Source organism: Podarcis erhardii, assembly GCF_964252035.2.
Source record: "Podarcis erhardii genome assembly, chromosome: 13".
In the NCBI taxonomy this organism is placed as follows: domain Eukaryota; kingdom Metazoa; phylum Chordata; class Lepidosauria; order Squamata; family Lacertidae; genus Podarcis; species Podarcis erhardii.
In genome coordinates, this window is record NC_138502.1 from 5165858 (window position 1) to 5183669 (window position 17812).

General features: G+C 51.5%; 1 protein-coding gene across 5 annotated transcripts in view; it reads left to right on the forward strand.

Annotated features, from left to right (window-relative positions):
• CDH24 (cadherin 24) overlaps positions 1-17812 on the forward strand; it is a 35101-nt gene continuing 17289 nt past the window's right edge. The window contains exons 1-3 of one of the 5 annotated variants that reach the window (XM_081836586.1): positions 1-254; positions 12506-12813; positions 14962-15256. In XM_081836586.1, coding sequence (XP_081692712.1) covers positions 12595-12813; positions 14962-15256 — 514 coding nt within the window. In that variant the 5' untranslated portion in view covers positions 1-254; positions 12506-12594. Of the gene's footprint in view, positions 255-4950; positions 5677-7125; positions 7320-11902; positions 12814-14961; positions 15257-17812 lie in introns of those variants that run through there. The other 4 variants (XM_081836590.1, XM_081836588.1, XM_081836589.1 and 1 more) reach the window with 4 other exon arrangements.

Below are 17812 nucleotides of genomic sequence, written 5' to 3' on the forward strand. Positions count from 1 at the left end.
GCTGAGAAAGACGAGGGAGGGAGGGGGGAGGATCAGACGAGCATCTCTGCGGAAGGAGCATCCCTGCATCTCTCTGTCGCTGGTCCTGCTGCGCTCCCGTCTTCCTTCTCGCCCTTTGCTTCTCTCTCTCTCTTTCTCTCTTCTCTTCTACCTCCCTCCTCTTTCTCTCTCTTCCTCTCTTCCCCCCTTCCTTCTACATCTCTGTCTCGTTCCCTCCTTCCTTAACCCCTTTTCCAGGACTCCCAGCGACTCAGGTAGGTTCCCTTCACTTTTAGGGTGGGGGGAAGGCAGAGGGAGAAGGAGGATAGAGGGGTGGAGCCCCCAGAGGGTACCCACAAGAAGAGGGGGGCGGCAAAATGTGGGGGTGGAGTGGGGGGGGGACGGAGTGCGGGCGAACCCCACAACCCACCCCACTTCCCTACAAGAGCTCAGTTCCCCCCATCTTTATCCATTCTTTCCCCCAACCATGTTATATTATTATTAATAATAATATTATTTGGGGAGGGGGCTGTTTCTAGACCTTGGCTCCAGGGCGTGGGAGGAGCGCGGGAATCACTAATTGATAAAAAGGCAAAATATGTAGAATTCTATTGGGGGGGGGCGGTTCCATCCTGCACTTCTCCGTCCCTCCCACTTTCTCATTCCTTCTTTCCAGCCCCAGCTGTGTATGTGTGTGTGTTTCCCCCCCCCTCCTATTCCCGGGGGGAGTCGGGGATCAAAGTTTGATTAGGGACGTGACGGGAGCGAGGAGGGGGGGAAAGCGATGGGGAGCCAGCGGCGCCCGCACTCATCCGTCCGCCGGGCTTTTTCGTTCCTTCGTTCCGGAGAGAATTCCGTATTGATTGTGACAAATGTTGTGGCTGGCGGGATTCCCGTCTGGGAGGGGAGGCTGGGACGGCGAGGGACCCCCCCCCCTTTCCCCCAAACAGACGCGCTCTCGCCTTTCTCTCCCTCCTTCTCTCTCTCTTCCCCCCACCCCCCGTTTTCTCTTCCCCTCTTTCTTTCTTTCTGCCTGTCTCATTCCGCGATTCCGAGGCGCCTCATTAGGAATTTCACTCACGCAGCCCTGGGTTGTAAATCTACCCCGGGAGTCTTAAGACTGCAGCGCGGGGGAAAGGATTGCGGGGGGCATTGGGAGGCTGGAAAAAGAGGGGGGACACCTGCTGGCATGACCGAGGGAGGGGGGAGATGGAGATAAATCAGGACCCCCACCACCTCAGCCTCCCGCCCCACAAGGATTCCCAGGAGAGGGAGGGCTATGGTGAGGGTTGCTGAAACCTGACCCACAGCCCCCCCCCCACATCCACCCAGATCTGGAGAGACCCCCTACAAGGCATTTTATGACAGCCCCCCTCCCCAAATTCATTTATGCATCAGCATCAGCTCACCCCCTCTTCAAGTGTCGTAGGTACCCCACAAGGGCTATGGGGTGGCTATAGATTTGGGGTGGCTCAGCCCTCAGTCTCCCGTCTCAGCCCATTATTCCCCCCCCCAATAATCCTCTGCATTCCTCAATGCACCTTGGTCCTCCTGACCCACAGCCCCCGAAAGCTGCCCCCTGATCTTTAAATGAATGCTGTTCTTCCTGGATTACCTGTCGCCATGCTCACTCCCCATGGCCCTTGACCTCTTCGTCGCACGCCAAACCCCTGGTGTTGTGGCCTCACTCTTTCGATTATTGCTCCTCAGGTTCAATTTCAGACCCGATTCCCTCTCCCCTCAAAACCGCAAATAAATAAATAAATCCCAGCTTTGGTCCTGATCAGTACTTCAAGGTCTCCATTTCGGACCTAATTCTGCCCCCACTCTACCTACTGAAAGGTTTTTCATTTTTAGGAACACACTGAATCGTAAAACTGGGGTGCCAGGGTCCCCCAGAAGACCACCCTGTCCAACTGGACTTCAGAGGCCCAGCCACCCCCAACATTATCTACACCCAGTTTGACTCTAACCAAATTCGCTTGTGGCTTCTCAAAAGAAAAACCCCAAAACCCATCTTTTTGGACTTCTAGTTTCAGGGGGGAATCTGCCCCCCCCCGCAGGTCCATCATGCCCCCCTCCTCATTATATTTCCCTCCCCACCACTAAGGGCTGCATTACCCCCACCCCCCACCCCGCTTTCTCTTGGAGTCAATTTTCTGACGAGGCGAAATAAGATTTGCTGGGTTTATTCTCCCAGGGTCTGGGAATAACTAATCCTAAAAAATCCGCTTAGATTTGGGCAGGAGGGGAGGGGAAGGGAGGAAAGAGACAGAGCCTGCCTGGAGGGGGAGAAGGAATAAATGAAGGATGGGGTGGGGTGGAGAGGGCTGGGGAGGAGGGCATCACTTTCAGGAGGAAGCAGCGGGGAATTAAAACAAACACAACCAGCCTTGGTCCCAGTTTAGGGCCTCATTCGGAGCCCTGATTTATTTTAATGGCATCTAGGAAATCTGGGATACAAGATTTACAGTTACAGAGGCTACTGGAAATTGGCATTTAAACAGCGAAGTAATAAGTGAGATACTTATATATGTCTCTGCCCCCCCTTTTTTTTTGCTTTTTGCATAGAAAGAAATGCAAGCACTTTTAAATCAGTGGGGCATGAATGAACAGGGACCTAGTCTTTTAGGTTCATCTTTCCTTATGTCCTAGAAGAGGTGCCACCTTTATCATACTGCTCTTGCCCCTTGGGCTTTTAACGGCAGTCTGATCTGAGGAGAAATTAGGCAGGGTAAAGCTTTTCTCATCTCCTGATCTCCAAGCCAGAAAAAAAGCTTTTTAGCGGGCTACGTTTCTGTGCAATGGGCTAACATCAAAAACACAGCCGCTGGGGAACAGGGAAGCAGTTGGCAACTCTCTGAAGGACAGGCAGGCAGGGAGCGCGGGCTCAAAATCACTTAAGGGAGATGAGGGTGTGTATCAGATTGATCAGTCTTTCAATCTGGATTAATTAATCCGGAATAAGTACCACCCCCTGATCCCATAATCACACTCCCTGGTGCCTATTAGAATCCACATTTCCGTGTTGTGTCTCCTTTTTAAAAACAAAAACAAGCCGGTGTCTTAACACTTCCCAGATCTGTAGTAAGTTAAGCGAAAACAAGAATGTACATTTGATCACAAGAAACATAATAATTGCCTGTTTGCTGCTTTCTGGGCCACCGTTCACAAAATTTGCAAGTGACAGATTCCAGGAATAAAAGGTGCTGTCAGCATCCTTGTTAAACAAACAAAAATTTGAATTATTACCTGGTCTTAATGCTTGAGATATTTTGGAGTGCTGGGATCTAGCCTTGGGACGCAGGGAAATAATAAAAAAGCAGTATGTGCTCTGAGCATTGGCAGAGTGCCTTTCCCCTCAACTGTCATTAGCCACAACCAGCTATTGTACCCACAGAAGTTCAAACCTCCTAGCACATTTGAGCATGCGAGTGCCTTCCTTTAACCCCTCAAAATGGGGATCTGTAGCTCACTGGCAGAGCATTCGCTTTGCATGGAGAAAGTCCAAGGTTCGATCCCTGATGTCTCCAGTTACATAATCATAATAAATTTAATAATAACAAGATGGTGGATCGTGGCCAGTCAGAGGAGGCTAAACATGATAAAGTGGACAAATAAGTTTCATTCGGTAGAAGGCAACTTCCTCAAATATATTCTCATAAGCAAAATCACTAATATTTATTCTGTATTGACTATTCTGTCATCCCTTTCTTCAATCATTGACACAGATAACAGCTGCCACTTCATATAAAAGCACATTGAAAATAGTTTTTTTGGGGGGGGCAGTATGTGAAGAATACTGTCGTTTGAACCACCCCAGTTGTGCAAACAAAAAGAGGGTTGTGTTGCTAAAGTAATCCCAGAGAGCGATTTCTGTGTTTTCTTTCTGTTTGTCCTGGGCTGGGCCAGATCAAAAGTCATTGCCTCAGGCGGCAGAACCGGGACACAATTTGAGGGCTTGTCTTTTTGGGGCAAGTTCCGTCCCAAACGTACCCCCTTGGCAGTATAATTTTAGCGGCTCGGCGGCAGGAAGTAAGCGCCATTTTGGATCTGCCGGCCTGAATCTTGCCAGGCCTGGGCGGGAGAGAAGCAGCTTAGCTGTTTTGCCTCAGGTGGCAAAATATCTGAGGCTGGCTCTGGACATCGCACACATCTTGGGAAGCGTTCCAAAATTTATGAAACGGAAACTTTACAACAGTCTGCCTCTGTGCCTGTTTGACTGCCCAGATTTGTGGTTGGCCGGTCAGCTTTTGGCTCCCGTGGAGGGAGTTTAGATGTATTTGACCTGACCCACTTGTAAGCTAACTTTTTTTATTATTTTTTAATGCAGCTTGGGGTTGCTTTCGGACATCTGTCTTAAGATGCCTGTCTAGGGAAATGTAAAAAGTAGGAAACGAAACTCCTGCAGCTTCCTAGCATGTTTATTTCATTAGCCTCCTTTTTCCGGTGGGAAATGGGTGCTGCTACCACGCACACCCCAGGCACCCTTGAAATGTGTGTTTTGCGGGAGCTAATTCTGACCTGTGGTAACAACCTGCGAATGGTCATTACTCTGGGTTTGTTAGCCAGGCTCAGGGAACAAGAGAGTGGCATCGGCGTGTCTTTTCACGCGCGACGGCAGATCCTCTGAGACCCTCTTGAGTTATTTGTGTGATATAATCATAGAATCGTAGAATTGGAAGAAAGGGGCTCGCGGGTCAACTAGTCCAACCCTCTGCGATGCAGGAATCTTTTGCCTGACACGGAACTCGAATCCACAACCCTGACATTGTGAGTCTCATGCTCTGCCGACTGAGCTAGGCGCCTGATAGGCGGGATACGTGCCTGCATGTGTGAATGTAACTAATGCAGGGCAAAGGAGTAAAGAGATCCGGGTCTTTTCAGTCAAATTACAGACAACGGGAAATTTGGAAGGGGGTAGGAAAGGAATCAAGTCCTACTTTTTGTAAATGGATATCTGAGGCTGGTGCTCAGGCAACTTTTGGGCTGAATCGGTAACACTGAGGGAAAAGCGAAGGGAGGAGATGTCGTTGTTGTGGGACAGGGCAAGTTGCCTCTGGGAAAATGCGGTGCTGACTAGAAGCTTAGACCTGAGCTTTTGTGCCTTGCTGGCTTCCTGAGAAACCTGCAACGGTGAAAATCCCATCTCTCCCCGCCTGCCCTCCCAAAGTCGGTTGCTCCACGCTGATCTGCTTTTGAAATTAGAAAGGGGGGCTTTCCCATCCTGCCTCTCCCCAGCCCTCAGATCTCTCAGATCTTAAATGCGCCTTCCTGTAATTTAAAATTGTTTCTTCTTATCCTCGCCCTCAGCAGATACGGCATACTCTCCGTCTTCTTTCTGACACCCTTTTAAAATACTTGGGAGGAAACCGCCGCTTCTTAGAGCAAGGGTTGCTGGTGGGGGAACCTGGGAGACCCTAGGTTTTATGGCAAAAGGACTGTAGCTCCGCACCAGAGCACTTTGTTTAAAATGCAGAAGTCCCAAAGTTCAAGCCATTTCCTGGCGCCCACCCCCTCCTGGGCTTCAGCTCCCACAATCCCCCACCATTGATTGGCCTGCTGGCTGGGGACGGCTGGATTTCGGTGCCCAACCATATTGGGAAAGCCACATAAGTTGTCCCTTGGGGAAAGATAATTCAGCATATTCCTCCTTCTCCACAGGGCTTGGTCTTGAAACGATCACACCACAATGAGGTCCAAGGGTTTTGCCCTGCAGCGCCTTGCAAGGCTGCAGAGGCTTCTGGGAAATAGTGTTGTGAACGCCATAGTTGTCCGCAGGGTCGGTGGGCAGAAGGGGGCAGGCCAGCCCACAAAACTGAGAAAAAAAGACGTGAGATGGGGCATGAAAAGTTGGGCAAGTTTGAGCCAGGCCTCGCCTAGTTTTAGGCCCGTGAAAGAGATCAGTCTCTGAAATACTTCCCCTTGCAGTCACACCCCTGTAGCCTCGAACACATGGAGAGATTTTTGTGGCAACTCGCAGGTGAAGGGAGAGAACTCTGCACATGTTCAGAGGCCCTCCAGGGTCGAGTTTTTCACTCTTGGTCTCCAGTTGCAGGAAGCAGGCGACGTTTTGGGACTCCTCTGAGGGCAGGGAAGGAAACTTGACTTTGGTGCCTTGGAATTATAGGAGAATAGAAAGCTGTCTTGCGCTAGAGTCACACCACTGGTCTATCTAGTATTGCCTGCACTGACTGGCAGCATTTCTCCAAGGCTGCAGTCAGGTGTCTCTCCCAGCCCTCCTCAGTGATGCCATCGGGGATTTCACCTGCAACCTTCTGCCTGCAGAGCGGATGCTCTACCCGCACAATCCCTTGGTGCTGATAATGCCAAGGCTGAAGGTTCAAATCCTCGCGTGAGATGGCTGCATTGCAGGGGTTGGACTAGATGACCCACAGGGTCCCTCCCAACTCTACGATTGTATAATCTACACCGGGGTAGGCAACCTAAGGGCCAGGGGCCGGATGCGGCCCATTGGCCTTCTCAATCCGGCCCTCGTGTTTTTACATGAGTAGAATGTGTCCTTTTATTTAAAATGCATCTCTGGGTTATTTGGGGGGAATAGAAATTTGTTCATTATTTTTTAAAAAATATAGTCCGGCCCACCACATGGTCTGAGGGACGGTGGACCGGCCCACAGCTGAAAAAGGTTGCTGACCCCTGATCTACATTACCAAAAGCAGTTGAGAGAGGCAATGGCTGTTGGGTTCGTGCCTGAATCGAACAAGTTGCTTACAGGAGCACGGCCTTACGGAGCTGCCTTACGTTGAGCCAGACGGCTGAAAAAGGTTGCTGACCGCTGATCTATATTACCAAAAGCGGTTGAGAGAGGCAATGGCTCTTGGGTTCATGCCTGAATCGAACAAGTTGCTTACAGGAGCACGGCCAGCTACCTTACTCGGCCCACCGAGTGCAGTTTTGCCTACACTGACTGGCAGCAGTGGGTCTCCAGGGTGTCAGGCAGGGAGACACCCCCAGGCTGGGATCGAACCTGGGAGTTTCTGCGTGCAAAGCTGATTCTCTGCCACTGAGCCGCACAGCCTGTATTGCCCAAGGGCTGCATTTGGCTACTGAAAACGGGGGCCGAGGCCAGAGAGAGTGCCTGCTCAGCAGGAGTAAAGCCCAGTCTTTTCCCTCCCTCTGCCGCCATCTCAAATTAAATCCGGGGCGGGCTGCTTCTTGAGGAAGCACCTGCTGGACACACGCTCTCAGCCTCCCATTCCCCTTCCCCCCTTGCTCATTTCCTCGCTGTTTATCTTCATTTCCGATCAATAAGGAGAAGCCAAGTGACTGAATCAGTTGTCGCTCTGAATGAATTACAGCGATTAGGCCCCGGTATGGTGAGGAGGACGAGGAGGAGGAGGAACTGGGGACCAGATCTTCGTGCCAGTTTCAACAGAGGGCGCCACTGGAGGGCAAGGCGGGGGGGGGGGGGTTTAAAAAAAAGAAAGGAAAAAATTATTAACTGCATTTCTGGATCACGCTCGAAAGGTTAAAGCAGGTCAGGCCGCAGTTGGGCCCAACTGCCCCGCAGGTTAATTGGGTTGAACGAAGGCCTCAGAGGGAAACCGCTAACAAGGAAGGCGAGAGAGAGGAGGGGAAAAAAACTGTGAGAAAGGCAGAGAATGCAGATGCCGGCTGAGCAAAAGAAATACAGAGAGGTGGGGAGATCCGGGGCGCTTCCGAACGACCAGTGCATTGCGCATTTCGTCCTGATTTGTTCACGGGGAAGCGAGACAACGTTGGCCATTTAGTGAGCGTTCGCCCCAGTTTGTTTTCAGGGAGGTTAGATGATTTTGCGCCAAAGCCAGTGTTACCCCTGCACTTTCCGTGTCGTGAAAAGTTGGATCTTTTGGGGAAAGTGGGTTTCTTATTTCTTTCTTGCTTAAATTTGTATTCTGCCCTTCATCCGAAGATCTTAGGGCAGCTCACGGCAGGATATATATACTGTATCTACAGGGTTTTGAGTACAAGAGGGCCAAGTCAACTTTAACCATGCAGCCTAAATTTGCTGGTATGTGGTTGAATCCCGCTTGAAAGCAGTGACAGTCTGGAAGCTCCCAGGTTGTGGAAGAAGGAGCAACAAAACTGAGGGAGGGAGGGAGGGAGGGAGGGAGGGAGGGAGGGAGGGAGGGAGGAAGGAAGGAAGGAAGGAAGGAAGGAAGGAAGGAAGGAAGGAAGGAAGGGTGGGTCTGTGGTGGAGCTCAGCCCTAGCACTAGTTGCCAATGGCAGAGCTTAACCCTTGAGGTTATGAAGCAAGAGCAAAACAAGGGCTCTCCAGAGCAGATGCAGAATGCATCTCCCTTAAGAGCATAAGAAGACCTTGCTGGATCAGGCCAGTGGCCCATCTAGTCCAGCATCCTGATCTCACAGTGGTCAACCAGATGTCCCGGGAGGAAACCCAGAGGCAGGATTTGAGCACCAAAACACTCTCCACCTCCTGAGATTCCCAGAAACATGCTGCAGAAGTCAGCCATGACGGCTTGTAGCTGTCGATGGCCGAATCCTCCTGCAGATTCGCCTGATCCTCTTTTATAGCCATCCAAGTCGGTGGCCCTCCTCACCGCTTCCTGCAGGAGCAACTGACCGACTGCTGCAGGATCCTGAGGTCAGAGAGTCTTCCCACGTCGAGGGCTGAGGATGAGAGCTTCCAGGTCAGAGGATGCTCCTTCCAGGCAGTTCTGGGTCCTGGCATCTGTCCCCCACCCTCTCAAAAGCAAGGACTGGGGAGGCAGGCAGGTAGCCAGGCAAAATATTGCAGAGGGTTAAGTGAAGAGGGTACCCTGACTGCCCTGCTATTATCCCCCTAGCGTGGCCAAGGGTCCTAGAAGAAAGAGGACAGGGCCTCAGGGCTTCCTCGGTGGCCCCAGTCAATGATGGCAGAGGTTTTAAGCACAGAGGCAAACGTGGCCGAAATATTTTGCCGAGGAGCCATCAAGTTTTCCTGGCCCCCGGCTCCTCCTGCCCATTTCCACCGCTAGATCCCACTGGGTAGGTTGTCGGGGGACGACAACGAATTAACCCCAGAGTGTACGTATATATATATATATCCCTACACAAAACAGGATGAGCCGGTATCTCTGTCTCGTTCTGCCCTTCCTTGCAACTGCGTTTATCTCTCCGTCTGTCCATTTCTCGCTCCATCCATCATCTGTCCTCTCTCGTCTGCAGGGCAGGCTGGGGAGCAGGACCTGAGGGGAATGTAGAACAGAGACACCAGGAGTGTGTGTGTTGTGGGGGGGGGCAGGGAGTGAGAACAAGAGGGAGAGAAGATGCGGGGAAGGAAGGAGAGAGGGAGGCACGGGCAGATGCATAGATAAATAATCTGCATGGATGGATGGATGGACGGACGGGCAGATGGCTTAGATGAATAGTTAAGTGCTGTCTTTGGACAGGTTGGTGATGGGCAGGTAGATGGAGCGATGGGCATATTTGAAGATCTCTGTGGACGGATGGATGAATAGTGGGCGGGTGCTGCAGGAGATGGATGGGTGGTTTAAAGAGGGACGTGTGGGGAGAGGAGGAAGGGGGAAAGGGGTGGGTGCATGGAGGAAAAAAGGAGCTTGGAGATGTGTGGATGGTCGGAACATTTCGCATCAGGGGTACACGTGCGGGTGGTAGACTCTGGATGGTGGGCAACTAGGAACTCCACGAGGAGGCCCTAGTGGTTTTGTGGGTGTGGAAAGATGGCTGCACCCAAGGGGTGCTTTGTGAATGATTCGGGGCTTCCCCAGGCGGGAAAGAGGAGCGAACCCCACAGACCCGAGCAACAAAATGGCTCTACAGTGGTACCTTGGGTTACATACGCTTCAGGTTACAGGCACTTCAGGTTACAGACTCTGCTAACCCAGAAATATTACCTCAGGTTAAGAACTTTGCTTCAGGATGAGAACAGAAATTGTGCTCCAGCGGCGTGGCGGCAGCGGGAGGCCCCTTTAGCTAAAGTGGTGCTTCAGGTTAAGAACGAACCTCCGGAACAAATTAAGTTCGTAACCCGAGGTACCACTGTATTGCCTAAACAAACTGGGCAGCAGTTCTTCAGGGTTCAAGGCAGGACTCTCTCTCAGCCGTACCTGGAGACACCGGGACTTGAACCTGGGACCGCCTGCCTGCAAAGCAGATGTTCTCCTGCTGAGCTGCGGCCTCTTCTTCTTGACCTCAGGGCTGGTCCAAGCCGTTTTGCTGCCTGAGGCGAAGGACAAGATGGCGCCCCTCCCCACTCCAGCTGAGCTGACTTCAGTGCCAGCAACGGAAATAGCATCCTCCTGACAACCCGAAGGCAGCAGACTATTTTAGGGACGCTGGGCTGGCCCATGTCACTTGCACAGCTTGGTCCTCCAACAGAGAGCAACACGGAGGGGGGCCTTCGGAAGGAAGCTCTAGGAAGCAGAGGTGGAGGCCCTCCGCACCTGCCCCCTGAGGCGTTCTCCTTTCTCCGCCCAATGATAGGGCCGGCCCTCTTCCTCCCCATTCATTCTTTCCCGTTCCTGAGTCAGACCCCAGAACTGTGTTTAGGCTGACACCCTTGTCGGTGGATGTAACTTTCACGAGTACAGCTTACGTCACCCGGGATCCTGAAGCTACCAGGACTAGGTTGCGACTTAAACGTTAGGAATAAGTGCTGTTTGACAGTTCAGCTTGCTCAGAAGGCAGTGGACTTTTCTTCCAGCTGTACGATTCTATGATTTGTGGCAGGCTGACACCCTAGGCAAAGAAAGACCCAGAGTTTGAGGTCCTAGGTCAGAAGGAGTAGTACCTAGGAAGCTGCCTTATGCTGAGTCAGAGCAACTAGGCCAGTGTTGCCTGCACGGACTGGCAGCCGTTCTCTAGGGTTTCAGCCTCTCCGTAACTGGAGATGCTAGGATTGAACCTGCAACCTTCTGCATGCAGAGCAAATGCTCTGTCACTGAGCCACGACCCGTCTCCGTCGTCACGCATAACTAGTATAACCTCCAGTGGGACCGATTTACCCACTGCTGAACTGGCCTTCTGGTACCCATAATAGGTAAATCTGTCTCCATTAAATGAGCCTTTTCCTCCTCTCCGCCGCCAGAAGCAGCTGAGTTTCACCTGTGGAGTAGTTTAGGAAACCAAGGGTTGAGCCGAAGAACCCGCATGCCCCTGTGATACTGGTTTTGTCCTTAGATTTCCCATTTCTGCCTTCGTATAATTTTAATGTGTACTGTGAACCGAGAGGTGGGGAACCCATGGCCTTCCGAATGTTGTGGCACTCCGGTTCCCATTGTTCCCTGATGGTGAGCCATACTAGCCACAAAATCTAGAGGGCCACAGGTTTCCCCAGTCCCGTTTTAAACCGCCCGGAGAATCCTAGCTAGGAGGTGGTCCGCAAATATTGCAAATCAATAAGAATAGAGAATGCTGGGATGAGGTTCTCAGCTCACGCGCCAGCCAAGCAGCATCCGCAGTGGAGCGCGAGCCCAAAGATTGCCTCTCGACTCGATCGTTTGCTGCGTCAGGCGGTGCCAGCGCAGTGTGCACCCGAAGACGTGCAGAGTGCGGCCTTGGCTTCGCCCTTTCCTGAAGAGAGCCAGTATGGTGTAGGGCTTACAGTGTTGGACCAAGACCTGCGAGACCAGGGTTCGAATCCCTGGCAGACAGTTCCCCCCCCCCCAAATTCCAATTTGGAGCCCATTGGCATAGCTGTCAACTTTTCCCTTTTCTTGCGAGGAATCCTATTCGGAATAAGGGAATTTCCCTTAAAAAAAGGGAAATGTTGACAGCTATGCCCATTGGTTAGATCCAACAGGAAGGTAGTTTTCTGCAGAAGTCCTGTAGGACTGCGGGCAACGTTGGCCAGCTTGCCTTGGGAAGGGATCCGGGAGGCTAGGAGGGATTTGGGCTAGGTCTTGCTCATGGGTTGCAGTGGGAAGACCTATAGTCCATTTGGGGACAGTGTTTGGCCAAGTGTGGATGTGTCTCCTGGTCTACCTGTTATTAGTTATCATTCGTAGATCTGGTGTCTGGTTCTTTTCAGAAGGCCGGGAAGGATTTTGGATATCTCTGACCCATAAGTTGCAGTTGGTAGACCTGGGGATCTGACCTTGTGGGGTGACCTTGAGCTAGTTGCCACTCCTTAGGCCAGGCTTCCTCAACCTCGGCCCTCCAGATGTTTTGAGTCTACAAGTCCCATCATCCCTGACCACTGGTCCTGCTAGCTAGCCATCATGGGAGTTGTAGGCCAAAAACATTTGGAGGGCCGAGGTTTAGGAAGCCTGCCTTAGGCTGACCCCCACTCGAGACAGAAGTGGGCTCCTTGGAGGGGAAGGGGGTTGCACATGCCATAATAAGTAAAAAACTCTGGCACAATCGGATGGGAATCGGAGAAAGGAAGAGGAACGGTGTTCTTTATGGATTATCTGCATGAATCAGCCATTTATTCTGGACAGGGGTGGGTGGTGATGTATGTGATTGGAAGGATGCATCTGACCGGCAATGATATCTAGTCTTTCTCTCCCTCTCTCTCTCCCCTTCTCTCTCCCCCCACCTTGCCCCCCATGCACCCAGATCCACCCAGATGGGGTAGCTGTTCCTTATGGGCAACACAGATGAGCAGCGCCCCCCGCTGCAGGAGGACTGAACTGCGGGGCTGAGCGATGGCCAGTTTCCTCCAGCTCCTGCTGGCCTGGTTGGGAGGCTGCGGCTGTGCAGGCCGCCTCATGCCGCCCAGCCAGGGTGCCAGAGCCGGGTCTCTGCGGGGGAACGTGTCTCAGCGCTGGGAGCGCCCGCTGGTGAGGTCCCGTCGCAGCTGGGTCTGGAACCAGTTCTTCGTCATTGAGGAATACGCCGGACCGGAGCCCGTCCTCATTGGGAGGGTGAGCTGCAGGATGGCTGGGCCCCACACTGGCCGGTGTGGAGGGCTGAGGAGGCAACGAGGGGCAGCCTGGACCTAGGGGGTGCAGCCCTAACTTTTGCAAAGGGATGGATCCTAATTGGTGGGCCCACCAGACCTTGCGACATGGTTTGCAAGGCCGGTTCAGCCAAGCTACCTGCCCTACATCATTTATGTGTGGGGCAGGTAAGAGTGAGACTCAGCCCAAAGGATGTTTCCTGGGCACAGCGGATCAGCTGACTGGAAGTCCCTGCTATGCCGCTTTCAAAGTGCCGAGCGAGGGAGACAGTGTGGAGTAGTGGTTAGAGCTCTGGACCTGGGTTCAAATTCCTACTCAGCCATGAAGTCCACTTTGGGCCAGTCGCTATCTCTCTGCCTAATCTATCCCACAGGGTTATTGTGAGGGGGGGAATGGAGAGGGGGAGACGTATGGGTGCTACCTTGAGGTCTTTGGAGAAAAGGTGGGAATGCAATAAGATTTCCCGCAGCGCTATTTCCGGCAGTGCTTTGAACTTCTGACAGAGACTTGTGGCCACGAATGAGGAATCTGCGGCCCTACAGATTTTGCTAGGACCCAGATCCCGTCAGCCCCAGGCAGCGTGTCCAGTGGTCAGGGATGATGGGATCTGGAGTCGCAGGCAACCTTTGGAGGGCCACAGGTACCCCACTCCTCCTGGCTAAACCCCTTGAGGTTTTATTCTGAATTGATTTTGGAATGAATTGATTTTAGAATGTATTTCAATTAATTGATCATGATTTTATGTAAACTGTGTTACTTTTACTGTTGTTAGCCACTCTGAGCCCGGCTTTGGCTGGGGAGGGTGGGATATAAATAAAATTATTATTATTATTATTATTATTATTATTATTATTCCTCCTTTCAGGCTCCTGCCTCAGCCCTTCTCCTCTCTCCCTCATTCCTGGGACCCTCCTTCCCTAGGCCCTAACAGCCCACCCCAATATTGCGGAGTTTTGCGTTTGGAAGCAAGCGCTCAGGCCTTTTTTTCAGAATTCTCATCTGCACAATAGCTTCCTGGAACAGACTCAGGGAAAATGATGTCTAAAAAAACAAAAAACACACACAAAAAATTTTCCCCAGACAACCAGACAGAAAGCCATTTATTGCACACAGGATGCAGAAACAATATAATATTCATTTCTGACTGGCTTTCAGTCAAGATGTCCCTGGCTCGAATGGCACCTGAGCTGTGAACTAATTTAGACACGCTGCATTTATCAGCCTCAAAGCGCAGTACAGTAATAAATGAGCAAGTTGGTCAGCGGAGGGGATGGGAGCTGGCACAAGGCAAGATTCTCGCACTTGAAGATGTGGGCATACAAGATATATTGTACCTTGAACCCTGGATTATTGTACATGAAAAAGCAGTCTTGCTGGTTAGGTCACCTCCAAACTGTCAAAGTGTTATGATACCATTTTAAGCAGGCATGTCTTCCCCCAAGGAATTATGGGAATTGTAGGCGGTTACAGGTACTACAATTCCCAGAGTTCCCAGGAAGAGAGATTGGTGGTTACACCACTCTGGGAAACTAGCCTCGGGAGAGGAATAAGAGGTCTTCCGAACAACTCTCAGCACACAGGATTCTTTGGGAAAAGCCACGGCTGGTATAAAGTTTTATCATAGCACTTTAAACATAAGGTGTGAAAGTAGCTTTAGTAATCTTGGCCACCTGCCCAGCCCATCACTTTGATTAGAGCAAGTCAACCAATGGTAGCCAGTGAATGCTTGGCATTAGGGCAGTTCAGCCAATCACCGCCAGCGGTTTCATTGCCGGTGCTCCCACCACCACCACCCAATCCCTTATATTAGGACAGCGTTCACCACCCTGATGCCCTTGGGACGTTTTGGGCTACAACTCCCAGCAGCCCATCTGTCGTGTATGTTGAGATCTAGTTGAGATTCCCCCGTTGCAGGGGGTTAGACTAGATGACCCTCCAAGTCCCTTCCAGCGCTACAGGTCTATGATTAATTCGGCTCCCATTAGCCTCAGCTGTGTTTAGGGGGCTGCGCTCCAAAACTCATGGTTGGCAAAGGCTGTGTTAGGGTTATGGATTAAAAAAAATTTTTTTTTTACTGAGTTCCATGTCTCTACTCTTGTTTTCCTCTGACAGCTTCACACCGATGTGGACCGGGGCGAGGGCCGCATCAAGTACGTCTTGACCGGAGAGGGGGCCGGCACGGTCTTCGTGATCGACGAGAAAACGGGCAACATCCACGTCACCAAAACCTTGGACCGGGAGGAGAAATCCCAGTATACGTTGCTGGCCCAGGCTGTGGACCGGGCCTCTAACCGGCCTTTAGAGCCGCCGTCTGAGTTCATCATCAAAGTCCAAGACATCAATGACAACCCGCCGGTCTTCCTCCATGGCCCTTACCACGCTACTGTGCCCGAAATGAGCAACGTGGGTGAGTTCAGTGGCCTGGCTAGTAGCCCTTAGCTGACCCTTTGCAGAGTACCCTTTTCGATAAGATTTTATTGGGCCTTTTCCTAATGCAATAAAAAAAAAACACAACCCGCCAAATTTAAACAAAAACAGAAACGGAAAAAAGACGAAGGCGAATGCAACGTCCTCTCTCACAGGTGGATCTTAACCCTTGTCTCACACAGGAAGAGGTCGACCCTCCCAGCTCTCAGCTGGGACCTTTCCTTTCTTCTCCCTGTCTCCCACCCTGCTGCAGCTGGCACTCTTTGGGCTGGAATGGCAGAAGGCATGGAAAACAACAGGAGGCACAGCCAATCTTAAGGCCTCCTCCACGCCCTAAAGTGCTGTGATGCTGCTTTAAGCAGTCATGGCTTCCTCCAGAGAATTCTGGGAGCTGTAGTTTGTTAAGAGTGCCGAGAGCTGTTATTCCCCGCACGGAGCTACAGTTCCCAGAGTTCCCTGGGAAGAGGCCTTGAGATCGGTAAAGCACTCTGGGAAGTGTTGCTTATGGGGGAGAGAGTCTTCTAACGACTCTCCTAACTCTGAGCAAACCAAAGTTCCCAGAATTCCTTGGGAGAAGCCATGAATGGTATCATAAGGCAGAGCATGAGTCCTTCCTGAGTCGTACAAGGGGCAACACGGAGAATAAGGAGGAAGAGGAAGCTCACAGGCGGGGTCACCCTCTGGGTGAACAGCTCAACATCACTGCGTGGCAAGCTTCCCACAGATATGGGGTTGGCCTTGTGTAAATATTGCAGACCATGTACTGTTGCCTCCAGCATGTCTGTGTTTGGACCAGGGACCAGGGCACCCCTCCTTTTATTGTCTTCTTGCTTCCCCACACAAGATGGGACGGGAGAGGGCTATTGCGCCCGAATCTTGCTTGCATGTTTCCCACAGACATCTGGTTGGCCACTGTTAGAACAGGATGTGGGCCTAGTCCAGCAAAGTAGTTCTTATGTCCATATGAAGGAAACTGGAGGAGGGAAGAGGAGTCTCAGAAATACCAGTTTTTCCCCTTCCTGTTTCTTCCTGGGTGGGGGGACATTATGGAGGGACATTGCCCATTTTGCTGGGTGCTCCAATTCCTCCTGCTCCGAGCTCCTGCCCCAGAGAACACAGGCGAAGAGTTTGAGGTGAAATTGCGGGAGCTATTCTAGATGGCCTCCTGAGCCACCCAAATATCTTGGGTTGGCCCTGTGTGCTTTTAAGTGTGTGAATGGCATCCCTAGACGATGATTCAAATCAGAACCAAGCTTGAAGCCGGGTTGCACTCCTCACATGACATTATCCTACCCCGGATTTCCTGCTGCACACCATGCCCACCAAAGTCCTGCAGGGCCTGACCCTCCCTGAGGCTGGTAGCCATTGATAGCCCTCTGCTCCATGAATTGTCCAATCCTCTTTTAAGGCCATCCGAGTTGGTGGCCATCATTGCTTCCTGTGGGAGACAGTTCCATAGTTCAACCTGCATGGAGAAGTCCTTTCTTTTATATACAGTGGTACCTCGGGTTAAGTACTTAATTCGTTCCAGAGGTCCGCTCTTGACCTGAAACTGTTCTTAACCTGAAGACCACTTTAGCTAATCGGGCCTCCTGCTGTCGCTGTGCCGCCAGAGCACGATTTCGGTTCTCATCCTGAAGCAAAGTTCTTAACCCAAGGTAATATTTCTGGCTTAGCGGAGTCTGTAACCTGAAGCGTCTGTAACCCGAGGTACCACTGTATCCTGAATCTTCCATCGTTCAGCATCTTTGGAAGTCCATGAGTTCCCATGTTCACATCTCTTCCAAATCAAAAGTCAGAAAGTCATGTTGACTTTTCGTATGTTAAGAGGACGAACTGCCCAGCCTCAGATAAATCTACCCCCTCTGTGTTTCTGCAGGAGTTGTTGATCTCGGCATGCCTCCTAACTGGAAGCAGACGAGGCCTGCGACTCACAAAGGGAGGTAACATGTAGCCCAGGCTTCCTCAACCTCGGCCCTCCAGATGTTTTGAGACTACAATTCCCATCATCCCTGACCACTGGTCCTGCTAGCTAGGGATCATGGGAGTTGTAGGCCAAAAACATCTGGAGGGCCAAGGTTGAGGAAGCCTGGTGTAGCCTCTTCTCAGGGCAGGCAAATCCACTATGGCTGCGTACACGCTGTTCCTTTAAAGCACATCTGAAGGACATTCTTTCCCCCAAAGAATTATGGGCACTGTAGTTTCTTAAGGGTTGCTGGGAACTGTAGCTCTGTGAGGGGTGAGCTGCGGTTCCCAGAATTCTTTGAGGGGAAAGAACGGGCTTTGAAGGCAAAGTATGTGCACAGCCTGTGCCTCTTTATTGGGCCTGATTGAACGCTCGAGTCACACCCCATGCTGGCTCACAGCCGAAATTACCTATTCCCCTGCGGAGGCTGAGTAGAATGAGACATGGCCAGGGTGGTGAATCATACAGAGACACAGCAGGGAGCCTCCCTTTATGGGGTGAGTACTTTGGGAGGAGGGTGGAGACAGGTACTTTTGATGATTTAATAGTAACTTTTCAGGGTTGCGGGAT